Source organism: Oryza glaberrima, chromosome 8 (genome assembly GCF_000147395.1).
Source record: "Oryza glaberrima chromosome 8, OglaRS2, whole genome shotgun sequence".
Taxonomy (NCBI): Eukaryota; Viridiplantae; Streptophyta; class Magnoliopsida; order Poales; family Poaceae; genus Oryza; species Oryza glaberrima.
The window spans coordinates 3091864-3115400 of NC_068333.1; the positions used below are offsets into that span (position 1 = coordinate 3091864).

General features: G+C 44.4%; 4 protein-coding genes across 7 annotated transcripts; 3 read left to right on the forward strand and 1 right to left on the reverse strand.

Moving 5' to 3' along the window:
• Positions 1 to 695: 695 nt before the first annotated feature.
• LOC127781647 (protein TOPLESS-RELATED PROTEIN 2-like) lies at positions 696 to 9314 on the forward strand. Its single transcript, XM_052308646.1, is given in 26 exon segments — positions 696 to 1324; positions 1435 to 1614; positions 1698 to 1811; positions 1916 to 2074; positions 2774 to 2954; positions 3038 to 3164; positions 3258 to 3367; positions 3465 to 3603; positions 3703 to 3812; positions 3938 to 4007; positions 4183 to 4256; positions 4394 to 4489; positions 4618 to 4713; positions 4977 to 5104; positions 5358 to 5592; positions 5679 to 5846; positions 6210 to 6317; positions 6404 to 6553; positions 6841 to 6951; positions 7054 to 7233; positions 7363 to 7491; positions 7755 to 7850; positions 8046 to 8231; positions 8369 to 8541; positions 8658 to 8841; positions 8843 to 9314. Coding segments are annotated over 26 exon segments (3444 nt in total). The 5' UTR covers positions 696 to 1244; the 3' UTR covers positions 8903 to 9314.
• Positions 9315 to 10668: 1354 nt separating this feature from the next.
• Positions 10669 to 13861, forward strand: LOC127781474 (pentatricopeptide repeat-containing protein At4g22760). 4 transcript variants are annotated; one of them, XM_052308429.1, is made up of 4 exons: positions 10669 to 12427; positions 12503 to 12599; positions 13036 to 13385; positions 13457 to 13861. In XM_052308429.1, the coding sequence occupies exon 1, from the start codon at positions 10698 to 10700 to the stop codon at positions 12303 to 12305; it is 1608 nt and encodes a 535-aa protein (XP_052164389.1). In that variant the 5' UTR covers positions 10669 to 10697; the 3' UTR covers positions 12306 to 12427; positions 12503 to 12599; positions 13036 to 13385; positions 13457 to 13861. The 4 variants fall into 4 exon arrangements, with proteins under 4 accessions (XP_052164389.1, XP_052164392.1, XP_052164391.1 ...); XM_052308432.1 differs by having other exon boundaries at positions 12503 to 12556; XM_052308431.1 differs by having other exon boundaries at positions 12497 to 13385.
• A 1923-nt stretch (positions 13862 to 15784) lies between these two features.
• Positions 15785 to 19640, forward strand: LOC127782293 (pentatricopeptide repeat-containing protein At1g07590, mitochondrial). The gene is made up of 3 exons (XM_052309438.1): positions 15785 to 16106; positions 16662 to 18160; positions 18360 to 19640. The coding sequence occupies exons 1-2, from the start codon at positions 15804 to 15806 to the stop codon at positions 17910 to 17912; spliced, it is 1554 nt and encodes a 517-aa protein (XP_052165398.1). The 5' UTR covers positions 15785 to 15803; the 3' UTR covers positions 17913 to 18160; positions 18360 to 19640.
• A 107-nt stretch (positions 19641 to 19747) lies between these two features.
• Positions 19748 to 21691, reverse strand: LOC127782294 (uncharacterized). Its single transcript, XM_052309439.1, has one exon. It carries the CDS (start codon positions 21288 to 21290, stop codon positions 19923 to 19925), a length of 1368 nt encoding a protein of 455 aa, XP_052165399.1. The 5' UTR covers positions 21291 to 21691; the 3' UTR covers positions 19748 to 19922.
• Positions 21692 to 23537: the final 1846 nt, after the last annotated feature.

The window sequence follows — 23537 nt, forward strand, 5'->3', positions numbered from 1 at the left end:
TTGGACATACTATATTTAGAGTCAGCAATCTCCTAAGCATATCGAAAGAGGAAAACCCGACAAAAACAACGCATCCGCAGAAAAAGAAAAAAAGCAAACGCAAATATAACTTCTCCGCTACGTTTACGTGGATGTTGGGAAAACCGTGACGCGAAAACGGACCCTTTCCGGCTTCCACGACTCTCATCATGGAAGGGCCCAAGTACACGGCCCCAAAAAAGCCGGGGGTAACTTGTATCGGGTGCGCCTACCGCTTTCCTGAACCGTTCAAAATTCGAAACCGGCGATGCGCGAGGGAGAGATGGAGGAAAAAAAAAGATTTGCGAGAAAGGGAAGTTAATGGGTACGAGGAAGGATGACGTGGCGGCAACAAAAAACTTACAGTGGCTACACCCCCGGGGACGCGGATGAAATTACCGTACTACCCCTGCGAGCCCCACGTCTCACGTGGGGCCCGCGACCACCGCGCCCAGATGCCTCAACCATCGGACGGAATTACGGAAACACCCCTGGTCCCATCCCCACTTCCGCTTCTGCCCCGCGGGCGGAATTACGGTTCTGCCCCTACGGTCAGTGGGCGCGTCAGTGGCAGTTCCGTAAATCGAGTGGGGTCACGAGGGTGGAACCGTATCGCGGGGGTAGCTGTCTGGGTGGCTATAAAAGTGGAGACGAGACGAGGGTGCTATATAACCGGGTCCAAAAAAACCAAAAGCAAAGAGGAAAATAAAAGCGAGAGGAGTTTCGGAGAGAGAAAGTGAGAGGAGGAGGAGGAGAGAGAAGAGAAGAGAGATAAGAGGAGGAGAAGGCGAACGCGGCGGCTAGGTGGAGAGGAGAGGAAGGAAGGGAGCAAACGAAGGCGGCGGCGGAACCCTAGCCGGAGGCGGGAGGAGGGGGGAGACGCGAGGTGTCTCTCTGGCTGGTCGGATTCGGCCGGCCGGGAGGCGTCAGATCGGTGGTCGGGCCGCCGGAGACGGAGGAGATCCGGGGCATGGGCGTGGCGACGGGGGCGGGAGGGTCGTCGTGAGCTTTCTGCCGCCGTCGGTTTGGGCTTGAGCTCTGGGTTTATTAATTTTTTTTGGGGTTGCTGCTGTTTTTTTTGTGGAGGTTTGAGTTGGTGAGGGGGGTGGTTTGGTGCGCCCGTTTGAGGTGGTTTTTGAGGGGATTTGGGAGGGGGATCTGCCGCGGAAGCGGGGTTTTTAGTTCGGCTTTGAGAGCTGGAGGCGCAGGCTGGGATCGGCGGAGCCATGTCGTCGCTTAGCAGGGAGCTGGTTTTCCTCATCCTGCAGTTCCTCGATGAGGAGAAGTTCAAGGAGACGGTGCACAAGTAAGCGTGTTTTTCGGTTGATTGGAGTGAGGGATTTTGAGCCATTTTGTTGGTGAATATGGTTTTTGATTGTTTCCCATTCGTTTTTGGGGTTATTTCGGTCGGTTTAGGTTGGAGCAGGAGTCGGCCTTCTACTTCAACATGAAGCACTTTGAAGACCTGGTGCAGGGAGGGGAGTGGGACGAGGTGGAGAAGTACCTCAGCGGGTTCACCAAGGTGGAGGACAACCGCTACTCCATGAAAATATTCTTCGAGATCCGGAAGCAGAAGTACCTCGAAGCCCTTGACAGGTAATTCATTGGAAGCTTGTAATGGTGGTTGGCTGATGGCAACGTGAAATTGTGCTGAGTTGGATTTTTTTTTTTGGTTGCAGGCATGATCGAGCCAAGGCGGTGGAGATACTCGTGAAGGATCTCAAGGTGTTTGCCTCATTCAATGAGGAGCTGTTCAAGGAGATAACACAGCTGCTGACGTTGGAGAATTTTAGGTATGTTGGTCATGATTAGTTTATAGCATTTTGATTGAGTAAAATGCCCAGTGCATTGGAGTAAGATAAATGTGATAGTGTATTAATGATGAACACTTGAACAGGCAAAATGAGCAGCTGTCCAAGTATGGGGACACAAAGTCAGCTCGGAATATCATGCTCATGGAGCTCAAGAAGCTTATTGAGGCAAACCCACTGTTTCGGGACAAGCTGAATTTCCCACCATTTAAAGTTTCAAGACTCCGCACATTAATCAATCAAAGGTGTTTGGTTGATTTAAGTTTTGGCATGTTTTTAAATTCTGTCTTTTTTGTTTTCTCAGGGATGTGATCTGCATGAACAACAATGTTAATATTCAAATAGGAAATGCTCCGTGAGCCGCATTAAATTCGCATAATGCCAGCTTAAGGTTTCAGTGGCACATATATTCGTGTATATATGCTTTTGTGTTTGGAAAAGAATTTGTCACCGAAATGATATAGGTGGTTTAGTTTTCTGTCTGGTCACAATACCATCTTTGCTAGGCAACGATGAATACGTAAGGAAGAGGCGTGTGTTGTTTATATATGGAAACTACACGGCTTTTTAAGCATCTAACAGCTTTTAGGTGACATTTATAGTCCTTGATTGTCCAGTAATGAATGGGCATGCTCCAACCAATATGTTCGGAAATTATGAGTGATGTTTGCCTACATACATTTATCTCTCCCAATTAGCATGCTCTAATGGAATACGCCAAATATGCTGAGGTTAAATAGTATAGTAATAAATTATGTTTTTTCAGTGTTCTAACTATTGATGCTCATGTGGATCTCCTATTTGATATTTTTCATCATCAACTACTTTGTGTTTTGCTGTTCCGTAATGTAGACCTGCTAGGTTTTCTCTATGAATTATCTTCCTTCAGTTTCTTGTAAAAGCATGATGCTAATTGGGGTGTGTTTCTTTCTTATGTCTTGTAGTCTTAACTGGCAACATCAGCTATGCAAGAATCCCAGACCAAACCCTGACATCAAGACACTGTTTACCGATCATTCTTGTGCCGCTCCTACCAATGGAGCAAGAGCTCCTCCCCCTACTAATGGGCCTCTTGTTGGACCAATCCCTAAGTCAGCTGCATTTCCTCCAATGGGTGCTCATGCGGTAAGGATTAGATTACTACCAGTAAATAGTGCATTTTATTTTACACTCATCTGTTACTCAAGTTTCAATCTTGATTCTTGCAGCCATTTCAACCTGTGGTGTCACCATCTCCAAATGCAATTGCGGGTTGGATGACAAATGCGAACCCCTCTTTGCCACATGCTGCAGTCGCACAAGGACCACCTGGTCTTGTTCAACCTCCAAACACAGGTGAGATAAACCTAAAGTAATTCAGCTAACTGGTTGCTGTCACTGGTAGCATTGAGTTTGACTGTTTGCTTGGATTATATATCTCCTTTGCAGCGGCATTTCTAAAACATCCAAGGACTCCAACAAGTGCTCCTGCCATTGATTATCAATCTGCGGATTCTGAACATCTGATGAAAAGAATGCGTGTAGGCCAACCAGATGAGGTATCTAATGATTTTGCATTTATTGTGTTTATCCTCTTCACTATTGTCTGCAGATTTGCATGCTAAATAAATTACGATGCATTGAAAACTATGCTAGGTGTCCTTCTCTGGTGCAAGCCACCCTGCGAACATTTATACTCAAGATGACCTTCCAAAACAAGTTGTTCGCAACCTTAACCAGGGTTCAAATGTTATGAGCCTGGATTTCCATCCTGTTCAACAAACCATCCTTCTAGGTACATACTGGAAACACATCTGTTCGTTTTCTTTTAAAACTCTTTGTCCATGTTCTGTCCACTATATTTACTGTGTTCTTGACTTCTCGTGTAACACAGTTGGAACAAATGTTGGTGACATTGGGATATGGGAAGTTGGCTCACGAGAAAGGATAGCTCACAAGACATTCAAAGTTTGGGATATTAGTTCTTGCACCTTGCCTTTGCAGGTGACTTGCATGATATTCTTGATCTATTTTTGTGCACTAATTACCTTCTTTTGTTCTTCTACTAGCAGTATGCCGTTTTCTTCTTGTGATGTATTCTAATGCTCAATCTGTCTTACCATGTCCAGGCTGCACTGATGAAAGATGCTGCAATATCTGTCAATAGATGCCTGTGGAGTCCTGATGGAAGTATTTTAGGTCAGAAGATCTGTTCATTGTGGTATCATTCACATTTTGGCATGCCATCTTAGATAAATGCAACATTTGTGCATTGCTCTGACTTGTAGTGTTTTGTTTTAATGTTTCCTCGGGTGGAGAGATTGAATTACCCCCGTCTGCAATATTGTTTCAATAAGTTTGATTTGATTCTCAGGTGTTGCTTTTTCAAAGCATATTGTTCAGACGTATGCATTCGTGCTCAATGGAGAATTGCGGCAGCAAGCAGAGGTATATCCATACATGGATGCTTCTTAAGAATAAATATGAATGCCTTTTGCATGTTTGGATTAGTGGGATGGGATTTTGTTCAATGCTGCTCATCGAAACACTTCTTGAAAGGTTTCTAACTCTTGCAAATGGCACAGATTGATGCCCACATTGGTGGGGTTAATGATATTGCCTTCTCTCACCCCAACAAGACCCTCTCAATTATTACTTGTGGTGATGATAAACTAATTAAGGTGAGGTCGTTGATATGATACACTGCTTCACCCTTTCTTGAGAAAAAGAAATGAACACCATATTCATATGATACATTGCTTTATCCTCTTGAAAAAATGAACCATGGATGCACATTTGATTTTGGCAGGTATGGGATGCTCAGACAGGACAAAAGCAGTACACATTTGAAGGTCACGAAGCTCCAGTATATTCTGTTTGCCCTCACTACAAGGAGTCAATTCAGGTATTTCAGGAATACTTCAATTTACTTTCTTAGGATATGCTTCTGCCGTTTTAATTTGCAATGCGTTGTGGATCTAATCTTTCTGGTTAGTGCATTTCATTGCCATTTTCATGATAAATATGCTTATTGCATTCTTGGTTAGCATTAGTATTGCATGTTGATTTGCTTTGATTTTGACATATGCAAAGGTAGACTATGTATTATCTTTTCTATTATTATCTGTTATATCCAATGCATTTCTTTAACATTCGTTTTCTTTGCAGTTTATATTCTCTACTGCCATCGATGGGAAAATTAAGGCATGGTTATATGACTGTTTGGGCTCAAGGGTTGACTATGATGCTCCTGGACATTGGTGTACTACCATGGCTTACAGTGCTGATGGAACAAGGTGATGAGACACTGCAAATGAATATCAGCTGCTAATTGTTCAAGACAATAATATAGTTTCTAAACCTTCACAAATTAAGTGAATATGTTGAATAAATAGTATAGTTGTCAGGCAGGAACAAATTAAAATGAGAATATGTTGCAGGATGAAGGATATACATTTTATCGTAGCTTCTCTAGTTGCAATTTGTTTTGTCACTCCATTTCACACTTTGTATCTGTGCGAGTTGTTTGATTGTAAATTTTCCCTGCAGGCTCTTCTCATGTGGTACTAGCAAAGATGGTGATTCACACTTGGTTGAGTGGAATGAGACTGAGGGAGCTATTAAGAGGACATACAATGGTTTCAGGAAGCGCTCACTGGGTGTTGTCCAGTTTGATACAACAAGAAACCGCTTCTTGGCTGCTGGAGATGAATTCGTTGTTAAATTCTGGGATATGGATAACACCAACATACTTACAACAACAGATTGTGACGGTGGACTGCCTGTTAGTATAGTTTCTCCTAGTATCATGTTGTCGGAATCATCTACACTTAAGGTTTTGTGCTTAACCTCATGCTAATAATTTTGCAGGCGAGCCCACGCTTGAGATTCAACAGAGAAGGTTCATTGCTTGCTGTTACAGCAAATGAAAATGGAATAAAAATATTAGCCAACACTGATGGACAGCGTTTGCTAAGGATGCTAGAGAGCAGAGCATATGAGGGCTCTCGAGGGCCACCTCAACAAATTAATACCAAGGTATTGATGCATATACTTAATATTTTTTTAATGTTCCCTTAAATCCTAGTGTCATTAGGGTATAAAGATAACATTGATTCGCGTATTCGGAAAAAAAGATAACATTGTTTCTGTTCTCTATTATAACCTTGTTTTCTGATATATCTTTTTTTTTGGTTCCGTCATCTGAAAACTGGTTTGGGCCTATGGCTGTTTCCTGTTTTCTGAAGCTTCAAAACCACTAGTATCTATTCGTTTGTAAGATGCAGCACGGTGTTCTGGGCAACTGTTTAGACTTTAGTTAGTTTCAATCAAGCTGCCTTGTGTTATTTTCAGTGCTGGCTGATAATGTTGACTATAACCTCATTTTTGTTCTTATTGTAGCCCCCAATTGTCAACACCCTTGGTTCTGTTTCCAATGTGTCTAGTCCTATGGCAGTGAATTCGGAGAGACCTGATCGGGCATTGCCCACAGTGTCAATGAGTGGCCTGGTGAGTTTGCAGAATCTATTTTGTTGTCTGCTCACTGTTCAATACTTCAACCTGTTCTGTTGCTAAATGCATCAAACAAATACCAGGCGCCCATGGATGTTAGCAGAACCCCGGATGTTAAGCCAAGAATTACAGATGAATCTGAAAAGGTTAAAACCTGGAAGTTGGCAGACATTGGTGACTCAGGACATCTCCGAGCACTGCGTATGCCGGATACATCAGCAACTTCAAGCAAAGTATGTTGAACAATGTGTGCTTGGTTGCTATCAAGTCTGTTGAGTTATAAATATTGATCATGCAATAATAACCTGATTACCTTAAACATATGAGCTTGTCTTTCTGTTTAATGTCTGGAAGACCGCAGTATCTGTTGGTGTTTACATGCAATTGTTGCACAAATGTCAAGTTTTGACCTTTTTTTGTCAACATTTGATAGGATCTTTTTTCAGTGATAGAACAGGCTGTTCAGTTCTGAGCAATATGAAATTTCTGATAAGCACTGTAATTTTTTTTTGTTGCACAGGTTGTGCGTCTGCTGTATACAAATAATGGGGTTGCGCTTTTGGCTCTTGGCTCTAATGCTGTTCATAAGCTGTGGAAATGGCAACGCACTGATAGGAATCCTAATGGCAAGGTTAGAGTGGAGAGTTGTTCTTATTTGGATTTCATCTGTTCTTATTTGGATTTCATCTGCTATTCTGTTTGCTTGGTTTCTAAATATATGCATATATTGTAGTCCACTGCATCTTTCACTCCTCAAATGTGGCAACCAGCAAATGGGATTCTTATGGCAAATGACACTAGTGATGGCAACCCCGAAGAAGCAACTGCCTGCATTGCTCTGTCCAAAAATGATTCCTATGTGATGTCTGCATCCGGTGGCAAAGTCTCATTGTTCAACATGATGACATTCAAGGTATATGATCTCTTCGGTGTGTAGCACAATCAATTGTTATTACCCTAGAGCATAGCTCATGAGTTACTTTCCATAAAAATATGTGTTATTCTATAGTTGTGACGTTAAAATTTTTGAATTTTTTCACAGGTCATGACTACTTTCATGGCACCTCCACCTGCTGCAACTTTCCTTGCATTCCACCCTCAAGACAATAATATCATTGCTATTGGAATGGAGGACTCTACCATTCAAATTTATAATGTCCGTGTTGACGAGGTGAGTGATATTCTCTTAATGGTTCTCACCGCAAGTGATTAAACTAGTCAAATAATGTTTCTCATTTCCTCTTACCAGATGAATCAGATCTTGTGAGATTTTGTAGATGACGTTTTAGATATATGTATTTTTTTTTTTACTTATAAACCTTATGTGCAATAGAAATGCTCAGTGACCTTCAACTAACTGAAGATTAAAATTTAAACAGCTGAGAACTTGTTTCAGTGATAATTGATTCCTTCTGTCTTAACCATATGGCATAGGTTAAAAGCAAGCTCAAGGGACATTCAAAAAAGATCACTGGGCTGGCATTTTCGCAGTCAATGAATATGCTTGTATCTTCAGGTGCTGATGCTCAGGTATGAATTTTCCTATATATTGTGCAGAATTAAATGTCACTTTGTGTGCATACTTCATCCTCCATGCTCTTGTTAGTCCCATGTCTAGCCATCCTTTAGCCTGTTTTGTTAAAAAAAAAAAAGATTCTGATTGCGGTGGCAAGTGGACTATATATTTGTTTCTGAATCAATGGTCATTGGAATGGAATTTTGCAGCTATGTGCTTGGAGCATTGATGGTTGGGAAAAGAAGAAATCAAGATATATCCAATCTCCAGCAAATCGTTCTGGTGCTTTAGTTGGTGATACAAGGGTGCAGTTTCACAATGACCAAACACATATTTTGGTGGTTCATGAGAGCCAGTTGGCGATCTATGATGCAAAGCTAGAGTGCTTGCGCTCGGTTCGTTCTCAGATTACCGTAATTTAATATATGCATGTATTATATTACATCATGCTAGTGTGATAAACATTTGTGATCCATTCAATCAATCATTGTATTATGATAGTTGAATTTGACCTCATTGCTTGATCATGCAGTGGTCCCCAAGAGAAGCACTCCCTGCTCCAATTTCAAGTGCAATATACTCATGTGATGGTCTCCTCATCTACGCCGGATTTTGTGATGGTGCAATTGGAGTCTTCGAAGCAGAGTCTCTTAGGCTGCGATGCAGGATAGCACCTTCTGCATACATACCACCTTCCATGTCTAGGTATGTATAGTCCCCTACATGCCTACACTGCTTTGTGTTTCTGTTGGGTATGGTAATCTTAGTCCTGGCGACCATCATGTTATTGTTGATGCCCATTTTTGCATCTTTTCCAACAGTGGTGGAAGTGTTTACCCCATGGTTGTCGCTGCGCATCCCTTGGAGCCTAACCAGATTGCGGTCGGCATGAGCGATGGTGCTGTTCATGTGGTGGAGCCGTTGGACTCAGACCCAAAGTGGGGAGTGGCGCCTCCTCAAGACAATGGAACCCACCCCACAATATCAGCGGCTCCGGCAGCAGCTAACAAACCAGAAGTCTGACCATCCCTCTAGTGACTTGGCCAGCAGTGCCGACATTCGTTAGACCCAAAGAATGGTAGGATCGTAGGAGATAGGGAGAAAGAAGAAACAGTTTAGATTTGTGGGATGAGGTGAAATGTATCAAGTCCACAGCATCTCCTTTTGCCTGTGGCAGCAGCACAGGTGTTGATTGATGATGATGATGACATGTCTAAATTAGTTTTTGGTTCTTTTTTCCCACCCCCAGAAAATCTTGACCTCACCTGGCGGCTGCCGCAGTGTGTGCCGGAGATGGCTGCCATCTTTCCCTCCTTTGTAAAGCTTTTCTAGCTCTGAGCTAGTGGTGGTTGGTACCTTAGAGAATGTTCTTTTGTTCCTGCCCTTTTTTGCGGGGTAGGAAGGTATTCCTAGTGTAAAATATGGTTGGCATGTTGGATGGTGGTATTTGTTTGGCCTAATGCGACTGATTCAACCAATTCTTCGGCTCATGTCCTATAGATGTTTGCTAACCTTGTAGGCCTTGAAATCATTTGATTTGGCGATGGAACTTTGGACTCATGCTGTTCCAATGTTTTGTGCTCCTGTTTCTATTATCTATTGCTCACCTGTTCAGGTATCCAGTATTTTGCGAGGAATTTATTTGCATGTGGTCCATGTGGACGTGCGTTGTATTAGAATTCAGGAACGCATAGGACCTGGACGTGCATTTCTGGTCTTTAGCTTTTGGATTGTGACTCATCGCTGAAATTGAAATGGTCGGATGCCGGCAACTTCTTTTTCTTAGAGAGATTATTGAACAATATTTTCGACTGATCTGAACCAACTGAATTCATGCAAAAATCTGTGCGTTTCTTCAGATAATACAACTTATGTACTTTCACTCGGCAACAGCCGTAGCATCCATTCAAGCCTTGTACAATCGCAGAAAGATTGTGAAGAGGAGAGAACAGTTGCAACAATGAATGGCAGTAGTCTTCCCCACCCAACCCACCCCCGTTTTTTTTTTTTTGAAAGAGTCAGGAGTGTTTAGAGGGCAGGAGAATTTTTTTTAGCAAAAGTAAAATAAAAACTGCCGTACAGACAAAGATGATTGTTAACTAATCAGGCATAAACAAGCTATATACTTCCTGCATCCCTAAATGTTTGACGCTGTTGACTTTTTTAAACATATTTGACTCTTCGCCTTATTAAAAAAATTTAAGTAATTATTAATTCTTTTCCTATCATCTGATTCATTGTTAAATATACTTTTATGTATACATATAATTTTACATATTTCACAAAAGTTTTTGAATAAGACGAACGGTCAAACATGTTTAAAAAAGTCAACGGCGTCAAACCATTAGGGAAGGAGGGAACAAGTCATAATAAGGTTAATTGGTTGTAGTATAGTTAAGGTGTAATTATATTACAATTATACTATATTTATATTTGAAAGTTTTCCATAAAAAATACTTGCGGTAGTTTTTAAGATAGTCCCAACTGTAATCTCTTCAAGTGACCAGAATTTGTTTTCTAACAGCACAGTTAAAATTGGGACTTTTGTATTCCTAGTTTACATTTATTTGAGAAGCTTTTGAAAAATGTTACTTAGGTTGTGTTTAGTTCGGCGCAAAGTTTAAATTTTGGTTGAAATTGGAGATGATGTGACTGAAATGTTGTGTGTTTATGACAGATTGATGTGATGAAAAAGGAGATCCAAACTTTGAATCTAAACACAGCCTTATCCACTAGTATGAAGAGCTGAAATTGTTCCTATCAAACAAAAAAGAGCTGCGAAATTGTCACAGTCCTTGAGTTCAAATTCAGTCACCAACTGTTCGACGGATTGCCAGTTTGCCACCATCACCGACGCTCCCATGCCCGCCGCCGCCGGAGACGTCAACTCGACGTGGACGCTGGCCATCCGCGCCGCCGCGGACCAAGGCCGCCCACGCCGCGCCGTCGCGCTCTACCTCTCGTCCCTCCGCTCGGGCCGCCGCCCCTGCCCCTTCGCGCTCGCCGCCGTCCTCAAGTCCGTCTCCCGCCTCCTCCTCCCCGCCGCGCACCCGCTCCTCGCCGCGGCCGCGGCCTCGATCCACGCGCACCTCCTACGCCTCGGCCTCCTCGCCCACCCCTACCCGCGCGCGGCGCTCGCCCACCTCTACGCGCGCCTCCCCGATCCCTCCCGCGCGCACAGCCTGCTCGACGAAACGCCGCCCCGGCCGCCGCGGGGGCGGGCGGGGGCGCACTCCTTCCTCGTCTCACGAAACTCGCTCCTCGCCTCCCTGCTCCGTTCCGGGGACCTCGCCGCGGCGCGCGCGCTGTTCGACCGGATGCCCGTGCGGGACGTCGTGTCCTGGAACTCCATGGTCGCCGGCCTCGCCAAGGCCGGCCACCTAGACGCGGCCATCGAGCTCTTCGACAAAATGCCCGAGAGGAACGCCGCCTCCTGGAACGCGGTCATGTGCGGCTACATCGCCCAGGGCGACCTGGCCCAGGCGAGGGAGCTGTTCGAGCAAATGCCCGTGAGGAGCAACGTCTCGTGGATCACGATGATATCCGGCTACGCCAAGTCCGGCGATGTTCACGCTGCCGGCGAATTATTCGAGCGGATGGAGAACAAGAAAGATCTTTACGCGTGGAACGCGATGATCGCCTGCTACGCAAAGAATGGCTGTGCAAGGGAGGCTCTTGCTGTTTTCAATCGGATGTTGAAGCCTCATGTGTGGGTGATGCCCAATGAGAAGACCTTCTCGTCAGTCATCTCGGCTTGCTCGCAGCTTGGAGACTTGAGGTTTGGCTTGTGGGCTGAGAGTTTCATGGGGTCTGTGGGGATTGAGCTGGATGATCATTTGCGCACCGCTCTGGTGGATTTGCATACCAAGAGTGGGCGGATCGACAGAGCTTTTGATCTGTTCAGAGGTTTGGGGATGCGAGATGTGGTGTCTTACAGTGCGATGATCGTGGGCTGTGGGATGAATGGCAAGTTCAATGAAGCTGTTAGTTTGTTCAAGGAGATGTCCGATGCAAAGATTAGTCCCAATGCAGTGACCTTTGTGGGGTTGTTGTCTGCTTATAGTAATGCCGGGCTAATGGAAGAAGCCCGTGCTTGCTTTGCTTCCATGACAGAAAAATATAAGATTAGCCCTTCAATGGAACACTACACCATCATGGTAGATCTTCTTGGACGTAGTGGAAAATTGGATGAAGCATATCAACTGATCATGCAGATGCCAATGAAGCCAGATGCTAGCATTTGGGGTGCTCTACTTCTTGCTTGCAGGTTGCACAACAATGTTGAGCTTGGGGAAATTGTTGCTTCCAAGTGCTTTGAACTTGAGCCAGGAGAGAGTGGATATTATATTCTTTTGGGTAACATATATTCAGAAGCAAACAAATGGGAGAAAGTTAAGAGGCTAAGAAAGATAATGGCAGAAAGAGGCTTAAACAAAATGCCTGGGAGTAGTTGGGTTCAGGCTTCTTAAGTCCATTCTCTTGATTTCACTGATTTCGATTAATTCATTCAGTTCATAAATCAACATTCAAATATTCCTTGCGTCAAAAAAACATTCAAATATTCAAAGCTTGACTAGTAAAATTTGACAAGGTGGGTAGCTAAAGTTTCCATAGTTTTCCATCTCCATCTCTCCATCTCCATCTTTCTAACTTCTTATAGTTGCAGAGAATGCTGGAGTCTGCTGTCTCTTGTTTGGGCAGCTTGACAAATTTATACAAGGTTCCCCCGAAACTTTGAGCATTGATCAGGAATTCCGTAATTGGTTTGTTATCATCACCCTTTGTTCAACACGTAAATCTTTCTGTTAGCTATGTAATGTGTGCGCCTTCCATAATTGATGCTAATTTTCCATGCACATAGAAACGTTCTTTTGAAATGCTGATGAATATCTTTAATAGTTGCTTTTGGGCAAGTAGGAAAATAGCTTTGTTAAGTTGATAAATTCATGAGCTTCAAACGCATATAACACTGATTGTTACTGCATATTGTAATTAGGATGGAATTTTTTCATTTCAAATCCACACTAAATGTAATCACCTGTTTTCTGATGGCTTTTCTCCTTCTCACAAGAATTCTATTACAAAACATGTGTTCATGGAATATGATAGTGAAATAAATTATGCAAAAAAAAAATATATAGGTGGTGAAATAGAATCTCCTTGAGGTTTTCATCGTTATGATGCCTTTATGTTTTTCAGGAATAATTTCAAGAAGTTATTTCCTGCAAAGTTTGCAAATTGTAACTGCGACATCAGTCTCTACATTTAACTTGGCCAAAAGATCATACTTGCCATTACCAGGAAAAATAGCATCAATAATGAAAAAAAGATCATACTTGGCCCAACTGTCCCTGTTGACCGCAACCTCAGTCAAATTATAACAGGGTACAGGTAAGATAAGGGTCATCAGACATCCGGAAGACAGGAACAGATTACCGCACTGGCATGTTGTTTCTGTCAACTAATGTGCTCGTATCCAGCTTCTGGTTCTGGATCGCAGGAATGGATTTTATGACAGTACATTACAATAGATGTTGAATCCTGAATTGGTAAGAACTGGAAGCTCAGCTTTTGCCCATAGCTTTCATGTTCCCTTATCTCCTGTTTATTCACCATGCAGGTGTCAGTATTCGAAAAGCCTTGTTTGCGGCAGCATTACACATTTGCTTCTGAATCATTGTTTGCTGAAGCATTTGGAGCGATGATTATTGGAGGAAGAAGATGCAAGCAATCGACGATTCTCAGAAAACCTTTTCTGTGCTATGCAATGGATCAAAATAAGGGCATCTTTTAAGTTTTTTAGGAGATATTCTTCTGTTCTAAGCGGGAAAAGAAGAGCCTATGTCCTTCATTCCTGTCCCCGTTTTTGTAGTTTAAGGTACGGTCGCATGTGAGATATGGTGATATTTACGTACTCAATGTTGATAAAATTCAATCAAATATTCAGCTCATTTGCTAGGTGCTTATATTTTGTAAGCCATTTAAATGTTCAACCTGGAATGCTAACTTGCCGATATAATCTAGATTCGACATCTCCTTATAAACATGCAGGATTTGTGATCACTGATTTGCAAATAAATAATTAGGGAACAATAGCCAATAATTGCATCAAGATAGCAGCAAGAAGCTTATCAAATCATTCACAATGAGATAGGGCTGGACGAAAAGCTCATCACTCCTTAGCTCACTCGACTCGTGCATGGTTCGGTTCGTTTGGATTTGTTAACAAGTCGAGCCAGGATTTTATCTCGTTAGCTATAACGAGCCAGCTCGCGAGCCAAACGAGCCAAGGCCCAACACAAACAACAGGCCCAGCCAAGCACCACAAGGCCGGCCGAACAAGGTCACAAGTCCACACAAGTAGAGAAAGATCAGTGCCAAGGACGCACAAAGGAATAAGTTCACGGGAGGTCCCTCAACTTAACAGCAAGATTCTTTGAGGTCCCTTAACCACAAAACCAGAAATCTTTACCCCTAAACTATACAAAACCGTCTAATTTAGGTCCCAAGGCAGTATAAATGCCTAGTTTTGCTGACGTGACATCCTAGTCAGCAAAATTAATAAAATAAATAATGTGGGGGGTCCACATGTCAGTGAGAGAAAATTATGTGAGCCCCGCATCTATTTTTTCTTTTTATTTTTCTCTTCTCTTCTCAACTTCTCACAGGTGGGCGGGCAAATGCGGGTGTGCGGCCGATGGCGGAGCGGGCGCGGCGGCCGGCGCAGCGGGGAGAGATGCAGCAGTCGCCGCGGCGGCGAGCGGCTGGAGCGGTGGCGGCGGAGGGCGGAGTCGGTGGAGGGCGAGCACGGCTACGAAGTAGGCAGGACGGGCGGCTGTCTCCCGGTCATCGGCGCCGCCCAAGAAGTACAACGCCACCCGCTACAGCGTGCTGTTCGACGCCGTCGCGCACGCCGACCCCGCCGCCAGGCCGTGGTCGATCAGGATGCCCACCGAGCACAGTGCGTACTGCATCACCGACCGGTTGATGGCGCGGATGGCGTTGTTGGCCGTGCTCCGGGCGCCGTCCTATGGAAGGGGAGTGGGATATGGTTGGCCTTGCAGCTGTCCGTCAGGAGGCACACGTCGTGGTGCATGCTGCTGTATAACGACACCACCACGTACGGGCTCACCGTCACCGCGCCCAGCGGCGCCTGCTGCTCGAAGCAGCGGAACGCGTTCACGATGTGGTCGAACGGCGTCGGGTTGCCGCTGCAGGCTCAGCTCTTGCCGCTCCGCCTGCCTGCTCGCCCACCGTCGCCGCTGGTAGCCGCGCTCCCCCATCGCCGCCCGCCGCCTGCTCCGCTCTCCACCGCTTTGCCTGCCTGCATGTCCACCGCCAGCACTCGCAGCCACGCTCGCCCGCCGCCGCCCGTCCTGCCTGCTTCGCAGCCGCGCTAGCCCGCCGCCGACTTTGCTCTCCGCCGCCGCCGCTCCGGCCCCTTGCCGCCACGGCGACTGCTGCATCTCTCCCCGCAGCGTGCGACCGCCAGGCCCGCTCCGCCGTCGGCCGCACACACGCATATGCCCGACTGCGCGTGAGAAGTTGAGAAGAGAAGAGAAAATAAAAGAAAAAAATGGATGTGGGCCCACATCATTTTCTCTCAATGACATGTGGGCCCCACATATTTATTTTATTATTTTTGCTGACTAGGATGCCACGTCAGCAAAACATGCATCTATACTGCCTTGGGATCTAAATTAGACGGTTTTGTATAGTTTAGGGGTGAAGATTTCTGGTTTTGTGGTTAAGGCACCTTAAAAAATCTCGCTGTTAAGTTGAGGGACCTTTAGTGAACTTATTCCGACGCACAAAACAGCAAGCCCAACAAGATCTGACGACTTCAATGGTAGGACGCCATTCGGCGCGTTGATTCCCGATCCGACGGCTACAGAGCGCGCTGGGCGAGCCGACGCGCACCAGAACAACGGCAGCTGCTCGACGAATTGCCGCACCGCAACCAAACCATGCTGCGCGCGCTGCTCCGCCGGCGGCGGCCGCCGATCCCCTCCGCCGCGGTCGCGGTCGCCGTTGCAACCTTCTTTGCGAGCTCAGGAGGCGCCCGTATAGCTCTCCCTCCTCCTCCTCCCCGTCCTGCGGCAGACGAGGCGGAGCGGGAGGGGTCGCTGGCGCAGCGGGTGGAGCGGTCGGCGTCGGTGTGCGCCGCCATCCGGGGGTGGATGGGCGACGGCCGCGCCGTGCACCGCGGGCACGTCTTCCACGCCGTCAACCGCCTCCGCCGCCGCCGCCTCCACCGCGCCGCCCTCCAGGTCTCTCTCTCGTCTCCCACCTCTTGTCGCAGTCCCCGTTCTTGGCTCGGATCCAATGAAATCTCCCATATGAGCGGCTCGCTTCGTGATTGATGTGAGTTAGGCCGAGAACTGAGATATATCCCATCAAAGATTTATCTTCGCCGCCGTTGTCTCCGCAATCTGTGCTTTGCTTGAGATTGGCATCAACTATCGAAGCTGCATTTCATCTGTGTCAATTGTGATCTGTTTTTTTAGAGAGATTTGTGATCTGTGTTATTCTGAATGAAGGTGATAGATAGATAAACCTACATTCTTGTTGCATATTTTGTGCTTGTCTGTATAAAGATTTAGAGATGAACGAAATTGACATCGAGTAATTGACTGGTAATATGTTCTGTTTGTACTTTTTGATTGGATTATTGCTTACCTAATCATGGTGAAATCAAGCTTCTCTTCATTTAATATAACACGATGAATGGATGTTGATTACTTGTAGATTCTAAAGTTTTTCTTTTACCATGGCTTCGCTGTTCAGGAAGTGAAAGTGCATCTCCTGTTTTTTTATTGCCACAGGTCATGGAATGGATCATGAGAGAGAGGCCCTACAAGCTTAGTGAGCTAGATTACTCATATCTCCTGGAGTTCACAGCTAAAGTTCATGGCATTTCTGAAGCTGAAAGCCTCTTCCTTCGCATACCTCAAGAATACCAGAATGAGCTGCTGTACAACAACCTTGTTATGGCTTGTTTGGATTTGGGCTTGATTAAGCTTGCATATGGTTACAAGAGGAAGATGAGGGAACTGTCGTTGCCGATTTCACCATATGTATACAACCGGTTGATCATCCTCCATTCTTCTCCAGGGCGTCAGAAAACTATTTCCAAGATCCTCGCTCAGATGAAAGGCGATCTTGTGACCCCTCACACGTCAACCTACAACATCCTACTGAAGATAAAGGCCAATGAACACAACATCGATGGTGTGGCGAGGGTTTTCAATGATATGAAGAGAGCAAAAGTCGAGCCAAACGAGATCACCTATGGCATTCTAGCAATTGCACATGCTGTAGCAAGGTTGTATACTGTTTCCCATACATATGTAGAAGCAATTGAGAATTCTATGACGGGAACTAATTGGTCTACATTGGAAATTCTGCTTATCTTGTACGGATACCATGGGAAGGCAAAGGAGCTAAAGATGACATGGGATCTTATGCAAGGTCTCCCTCATATTCGACCCAAAAGCTTTATACTAGCAATTGAAGCATTTGGAAAGGTTGGCTCCATCGATCAGGCAGAAGAGATATGGGGAAAGTTTGAATCAACAAGAAAGCCGAATTTGACAGAACAGTTCAATTCCATTTTATCAGTATATTGTAGGCATGGTCTTGTGGATAAAGCATCGGCTGTGTTTAAAGAAATGAGAGCAAATGGTTGTCAGCCAAATGCTATCACATACCGCCACTTGACGTTAGGCTGCTTGAAAGCAGGTATTGTTAAAGAAGCTCTGAAGACGATGGATATAGCAAAGAAAGAAGTTGTCACCAAGAAGGTGAAAAGTTCAACACCATGGTTGGAGACAACTCATATGATACTTGAAAGCTTTGCAGAAAATGGCGACTTGGTAAATGCAAAGAGAGTTTTTGACGAACTGAATGAATCAAAGTACTGTAGGAATTCATTTGTGTATAATACCCTTCTTAAAGCTCATGTAAAGGCAAAAGTTTATGAGCCAGATTTGTTAAGAGCGATGATTTTGAGAGGAGCGATGCCAGATGCTGAAACATACAGCCTACTGGGATTGATAGAGCAGTTCAAGACATAATGAACCTGTACACAAACTAGCTATTGTAGCTGTGAAGGAGTTTGAAATGATATATACTGAACTGAGCCATACAACAACCGGTGGTAACATGTGAACATTTTGGCACATAATCATTCAATATTCCAATTGTCATACTGATGGTATCGCTGGTATTCATGGTGCATGATCAGTGTCTGAAGATGAGCACAAATCATTGCTGAAGTGCAGGCCTCGCAGCTACCTTTGTTATCCTGAACATCTAGCACAAGGTAAAAACATTAATTATTCGAATATCTGAAATATGTTGTTGCCCAAGGTAAAAACATTAATTATTCGAATATTTGAAACCTGTTTTTCTACTATGTAAGAAGCATATAAGATGCTAAACTAGGTCAGCTGAATCCTAAGAACCAGATGTTGTAATCTAACATTTTCTTCCCCACAAACCCCCACACCTAAACATTGCAGGTGATGTACACTGCATTTTCAAAGTAGGGGAATAGTGCAAAGGAAAAATTGCATCAGATGGAGGACAAACACTTCCAAGCAAACAAAGGTAGTCAGGATATTACAATGACCACTGCTTAGTGGTTACACAACATGTTGCAGGTTTCATTGTGCTACTTCAACCATCTTCACACCTCGGCCCCCTGAAACACACATCGACCTGGTGTTTTTAATGTGCAAATGACGGAACGAGATATAAAGGAAGGCAAGATAACCATTATAAAGCTTAAGGAAACAGTGCTACGCTGCCCAAATGCTGGATACACAAGGAGTACCAGCCTCCATTTGAATGGCAGCAAATCTAGCAGCATGCAAGTCTAACCCAAGCAGCTTGTGCTCTGAGCATCTGACTCTGGAGCAATAATTTTAAGATAAATGCCTGATACCGAGACATGTATGTTGTAGCTAGTTGCATAGCACCAATCTGACATTGTTCTTGTACAAGAAGAATCCATGCAAAGAAGTTACAATAAACAGTGGCCATATGTTCCATATGGTATCGAGTCAGTGGATAGATTATTAGCAGAGACTGATTTCGTCAAGTAATTTCATTTGCATCCTGTCCGGGCATAATCAATGTGCATCCTGTTGCAGAGGCTGGTACATTGACAAGGTGACCTTCAAAGAGTAATTCGCAAACAATATTATTATGGAGCCATGGGGAATATATATGTTTTTTTTTTTGCCAAAACAAATGTTCAGATGTACCTGAAATGTAAATGATTATTGACAAGTATACAATTGGTTTATATGTTTTTGATAGCTTTTACATTTGCAACAAAATGTTAGTTCATGACACACAGGAACTGATTATGCCCCATGAGAGGTTCAGATCAAGGAGTCTATAATCTGTCAGGCCTCAACATAACATGATCTTGTATGCTACAGTATTCATTTATGGAATGTCACTGCAAAATAGACATAAAAATACCTCTTAAAATGGTTAACAATAACATGCTGACACAAACTTGACCACCTGAATAATGCAAGTTTTGCTCTCATTCAAAATGGAGCTGAAATCAGAGGAAAACAAAGGAAGAGACTTGTACCTGACTCTGAGTACCAGTGATTTTCTGAACTCTAGTTAACTTGTAATAGTCATAGTGTCAAATTTAAATTGAAAAGCATAATGCACTGGTTCCTATCTTCGATCTCAACAGTACAAATCTAGCTGAATAAAAGGATACACATGACTTGGCTCCACAAGTTTTGTGAGTTTCAGTACCAGGAATCACAATAGCATAAAGGTACATGGTGCAACCAGAATATCTGAAACTCATTATCAGAAACAGATATCATGTCAGAAAATATTATCCTGGAATACACAGCGACAAAGAGATCCATCCATATATATTGAAATCGAAATCTTTATTCCTTTGCCTAAGGTAAAATGGTGGATACAAGGTAAATAAAAGAAAAGATTTCATCCACAATTCTACATAATTTTGGGATGAGCCTAAATATGATCAAGGTTACAAGGAAACATGGTGTATATGTTCTATTACAGTAACAACTCTAAGTTACCTACTGATGCCTCCTCCTTGTCCTCCTTGCAGGGGTGGATTCAGAAACTCTTGACCTCCTACCTTGTGCTGGCCCTCCCGCTATAACACCCACGGTGCTAGAAGTCGACGCTTGCTCCACAGATGATGACTGTTGGGGAGCGACAGCAGCAGCCGGTGCAGCTCCATTAGCATCAGGAGGTGGCAAAGGAGCCTGATTGCCACTCCCAGCATCAGCATTGACCACCTGCTGCTGTGTTGCTGGTGCAGAAGGCGCATCTTGTCTTGCCTGCCTTCGACCCCTACCCCTCGGCCGGGGTGCAGATGAAGCCGCCTGGCCTGCCACTATATCTTGGTTTTGCATCAACCGCCTCACCATGTTTGCAATGCCTCCTCTTGTGTCTGGCCTTTGCAGCTGCTGCCTCAAGCTCTCGGTCCTCTGCGCACTCGGCCTGGGAGGGATTTGGATATCATTTCTGGAGGAGTTCTCCTCGCCACCTCCTCTTCCATAAATCGGCGTGACGTTTACCTCGAGCACCTTGCCCTTGCAGACAGGGCAATCAGAGTGCTCTGAATGTCCATGAAGCCACTGGTATATGCAAGGCCAGCAGAAGAGGTGGCCACAAGGGGTAACCACAGGATCTTTAGCTGATTCAAAGCAGATATTGCATTCGAAGCTGCCGTTGCATCCGCAACCGTCATCCTTCTTGGTGGCATCACTGCCATCACCATCAAGCATCTGCCTCCTTGATGCCTCAAGAGAATTATGAGACCTCTGGATGGCCCGCGCCAGATTATCGGCTTCCGGGCTATTCGCCCGTCGGCTGCGGCTCACTGGCCCAGGCCCCGCCCTCCCATTCCCGACGCCGTGTTGATCGCTCACCTGGATCAACCTCCGCAGCCGATTCTCCGGCGTCATAGGGCGGCTTGCAGCAGCAATCTCTGCTCCCCTTATAAGACCAGTAGGTGGGATTGCTCGACCGGTCTGCACAAGCATTTCCAACGCTGCACAAGCAAAAATCTGTGGCAGCGTCGACGAGGCCCTGGCCATGTACGATGGCGTCTCGAGCGGCGGCACCGGCTGCTGCTCACCGGGATCGACAAGCCACGCTGCAACAGGATCTACCAGCACCTGCTCCGGCGCTGACAGCGCGTTCGACGGCGAGTACGCCGCCGCCGCCGGAGGCGGTGCCGCCACCACCACCGAGCCCCTTTGCTCGTTCGCCACCGTGGCGGCGGAGTTCAGCAGCAGCGACGGGTAATCGGCGGCGACATCCAGCCTTCCCGGAGGCGGCGGCAGCGGAGGGAGGCCGAGATACAGGTTCAGATCCATCGGGCCCCTCCTCTCGCCCCCGCCCGCAGCAGCAGCAGCCGACGACTCCGCCGCCATGCCCTCCAACCAGCAAAAGAACCAAAGCTAAGCGGATCCACCCGAGACCAAAAGGGCTCGAAAGAAACGGAATCTTTAGCCCAAAACCACCCACAAATCCCCGGAGGATTTCCCCGGCGGCCGACGTGATCGATCGGCACGGCGACGAGCCGTTCTTGCTCAAGAACCACCCAGCGTGGGGGATTGATTGATTGATTCCTCCCGCTACCGATAGCTCCAGCAAGTCGGAGAGATCACTGGGAGGGGGAATTCGGCGAGGGACGCCATGAGAGGGCGCGCCGAATTACGGAGGAATCATGTGGAGATTTGGGGATTTTTTTTTAGGAAATGGGAATGTGGAGGAAGAAGAACAGGGGAGAGAAGTAATAGCCGCTTCTTGGGGTTTTACTTGGGAAGAAGTGATGACTGATGACTATGAAGTGAGGTTAGAGGCCAATATATAGGGTTGGGCGAATTTATTACTTCTAACTTTGGAAGATTTAGATGTAGGGTATATTAAATAAATGAATTAATGATTTCTAACTTTAGAATATTTAGATTTAGGTTATTATATAGGGGCCATTTATTGTACTCATATTAAATACCAATTCTTGGTTTTTTATTTTTTTTCTTGTATATCTTATTTTTATTAAATGTTTTCTAACTTCGTGGTTGCCATGAGTTAGGTGTTCTATGAGGTGGTTGCCACTGAAAACCGAACTTTTTGGTAACCACGAAACTTGAAGAAAAACATTTAATAAAAAGATATACAAAATCAAAGATAAACCAAGAGTATTGAAATTTGATTAGAATCCAATAAATGACTACTAAGATGTAAGATGTAGATACTGATTTTGATTTACGATGCATTTAATAACGCAAATCTAAATTCTCTAGTAAGAAAACCATAAATCTTTTCAAGTTGAAAAATCATAAATTCAGCCCTAGCCTGTATAATGGTCTTCAAGTCTCACTTCATAGTCATGAATATCACCCAAATAGTATATCTATTCTGAATTTGTTGAGAAAACGCATTTGTGATACCCTAGCCCTGAGCCAAACCTCATACTCCCTCTTTTTCACAATGTAAGTCATTCTAGCATTTCCCACATTCATATTGATGTTAAAGAATTTAGACATATATATCTATCTAGATTTATTAACATCAATATGAATGTGGAAAATGCTAGAATGACTTACATTATGAAACGGAGGAAGTACATCATAGCAATAAGTCTACTCTTGACATTACCATCGTCATTACCACTGTCTTTCAAAGCACCAAACTTCTATAAGCCACTCAGATGGAAATCATTTAATAAAAAAACGCAATCAGAGATAAAAACCATTATTACTGGTATTCGATAAGAATCTCAGAAATGGTTTAGATTTACAATGCATTATTTTGTAAAATGCCCTCACCATACTCTATCCGCAAACCAAACCTCATATACAAGTCCACTTTTGCTGTTATTAATGGGGTCGTTTGACGGTCAAGGCACAGCATGCTGCGCAACCTCGAGCAACCGAACATCCCCAATTACCATTGCTGTTTAGGGAGGCGATGGTAATTGGGAATGTTTGAATGCTCGAAGTTGCGTAGCCAACGTAAACATTATAGGTATTTCTATTCAATGATAAGATTTAGATTAGATTTACCATAGATTTATATATAGCTCATAAAAGAAGAATAGCAAAGACAACAAAAAAGGCAAAAAACAACAGTAAATCAGCATTGTAGCATATCCAACCTATATAAATCATGTTGAGACAATTGGAATTTTTTTCTACCAAAAGAAAAAAGAGGAAATTAATTGAGGATTTGCTTACCATATCTAACGATTTTGATAAGAAGGATAGATGCCCCTCCCCCTTGATGAGGCCTCCGCAAAGACCATTCCTTTGTTATGCTTATCATCATCGAACCTATCAAATCCGCGTTGAAAGTAAATACCTTTTACCTCGAGCAAGAAAGTATAGAGATTGTTTTCTTGAGAATACCTGAGAACTTTCATCTACAAGTGTTCTTTCTCTCTATTGAAGCCTCTACAACAATATTAACGATCATAGACTTAAAAAGTGACTCTGGTAGCCCATGATAACTACAGATCTATGGTATATGATGGGGTTGGGGGAGATACGTGCACATATGCAAGAAAGAATGGTAAGGTTACATAGTAGCAACAATGGCTTCTAGCGTAACTATGACGGACGACTGCATCTACATATAGGAAAGAGTGAAATGGAAGATCACAAATAGCACTGGTG

Coding starts and splice junctions, on each gene's coding strand:
- LOC127781474 (XM_052308431.1), top strand. CDS start 10,698: ATGCCCGCCGCCGCCGGAGACGTCAACTCGACGTGGACGCTGGCCATC.
- LOC127782293 (XM_052309438.1), top strand. CDS start 15,804: ATGCTGCGCGCGCTGCTCCGCCGGCGGCGGCCGCCGATCCCCTCCGCC. Junction 16,107..16,661: donor TCCACCGCGCCGCCCTCCAG/GTCTCTCTCTCG, acceptor TTATTGCCACAG/GTCATGGAATGGATCATGAG.
- LOC127782294 (XM_052309439.1), bottom strand. CDS start 21,290: ATGGCGGCGGAGTCGTCGGCTGCTGCTGCTGCGGGCGGGGGCGAGAGG.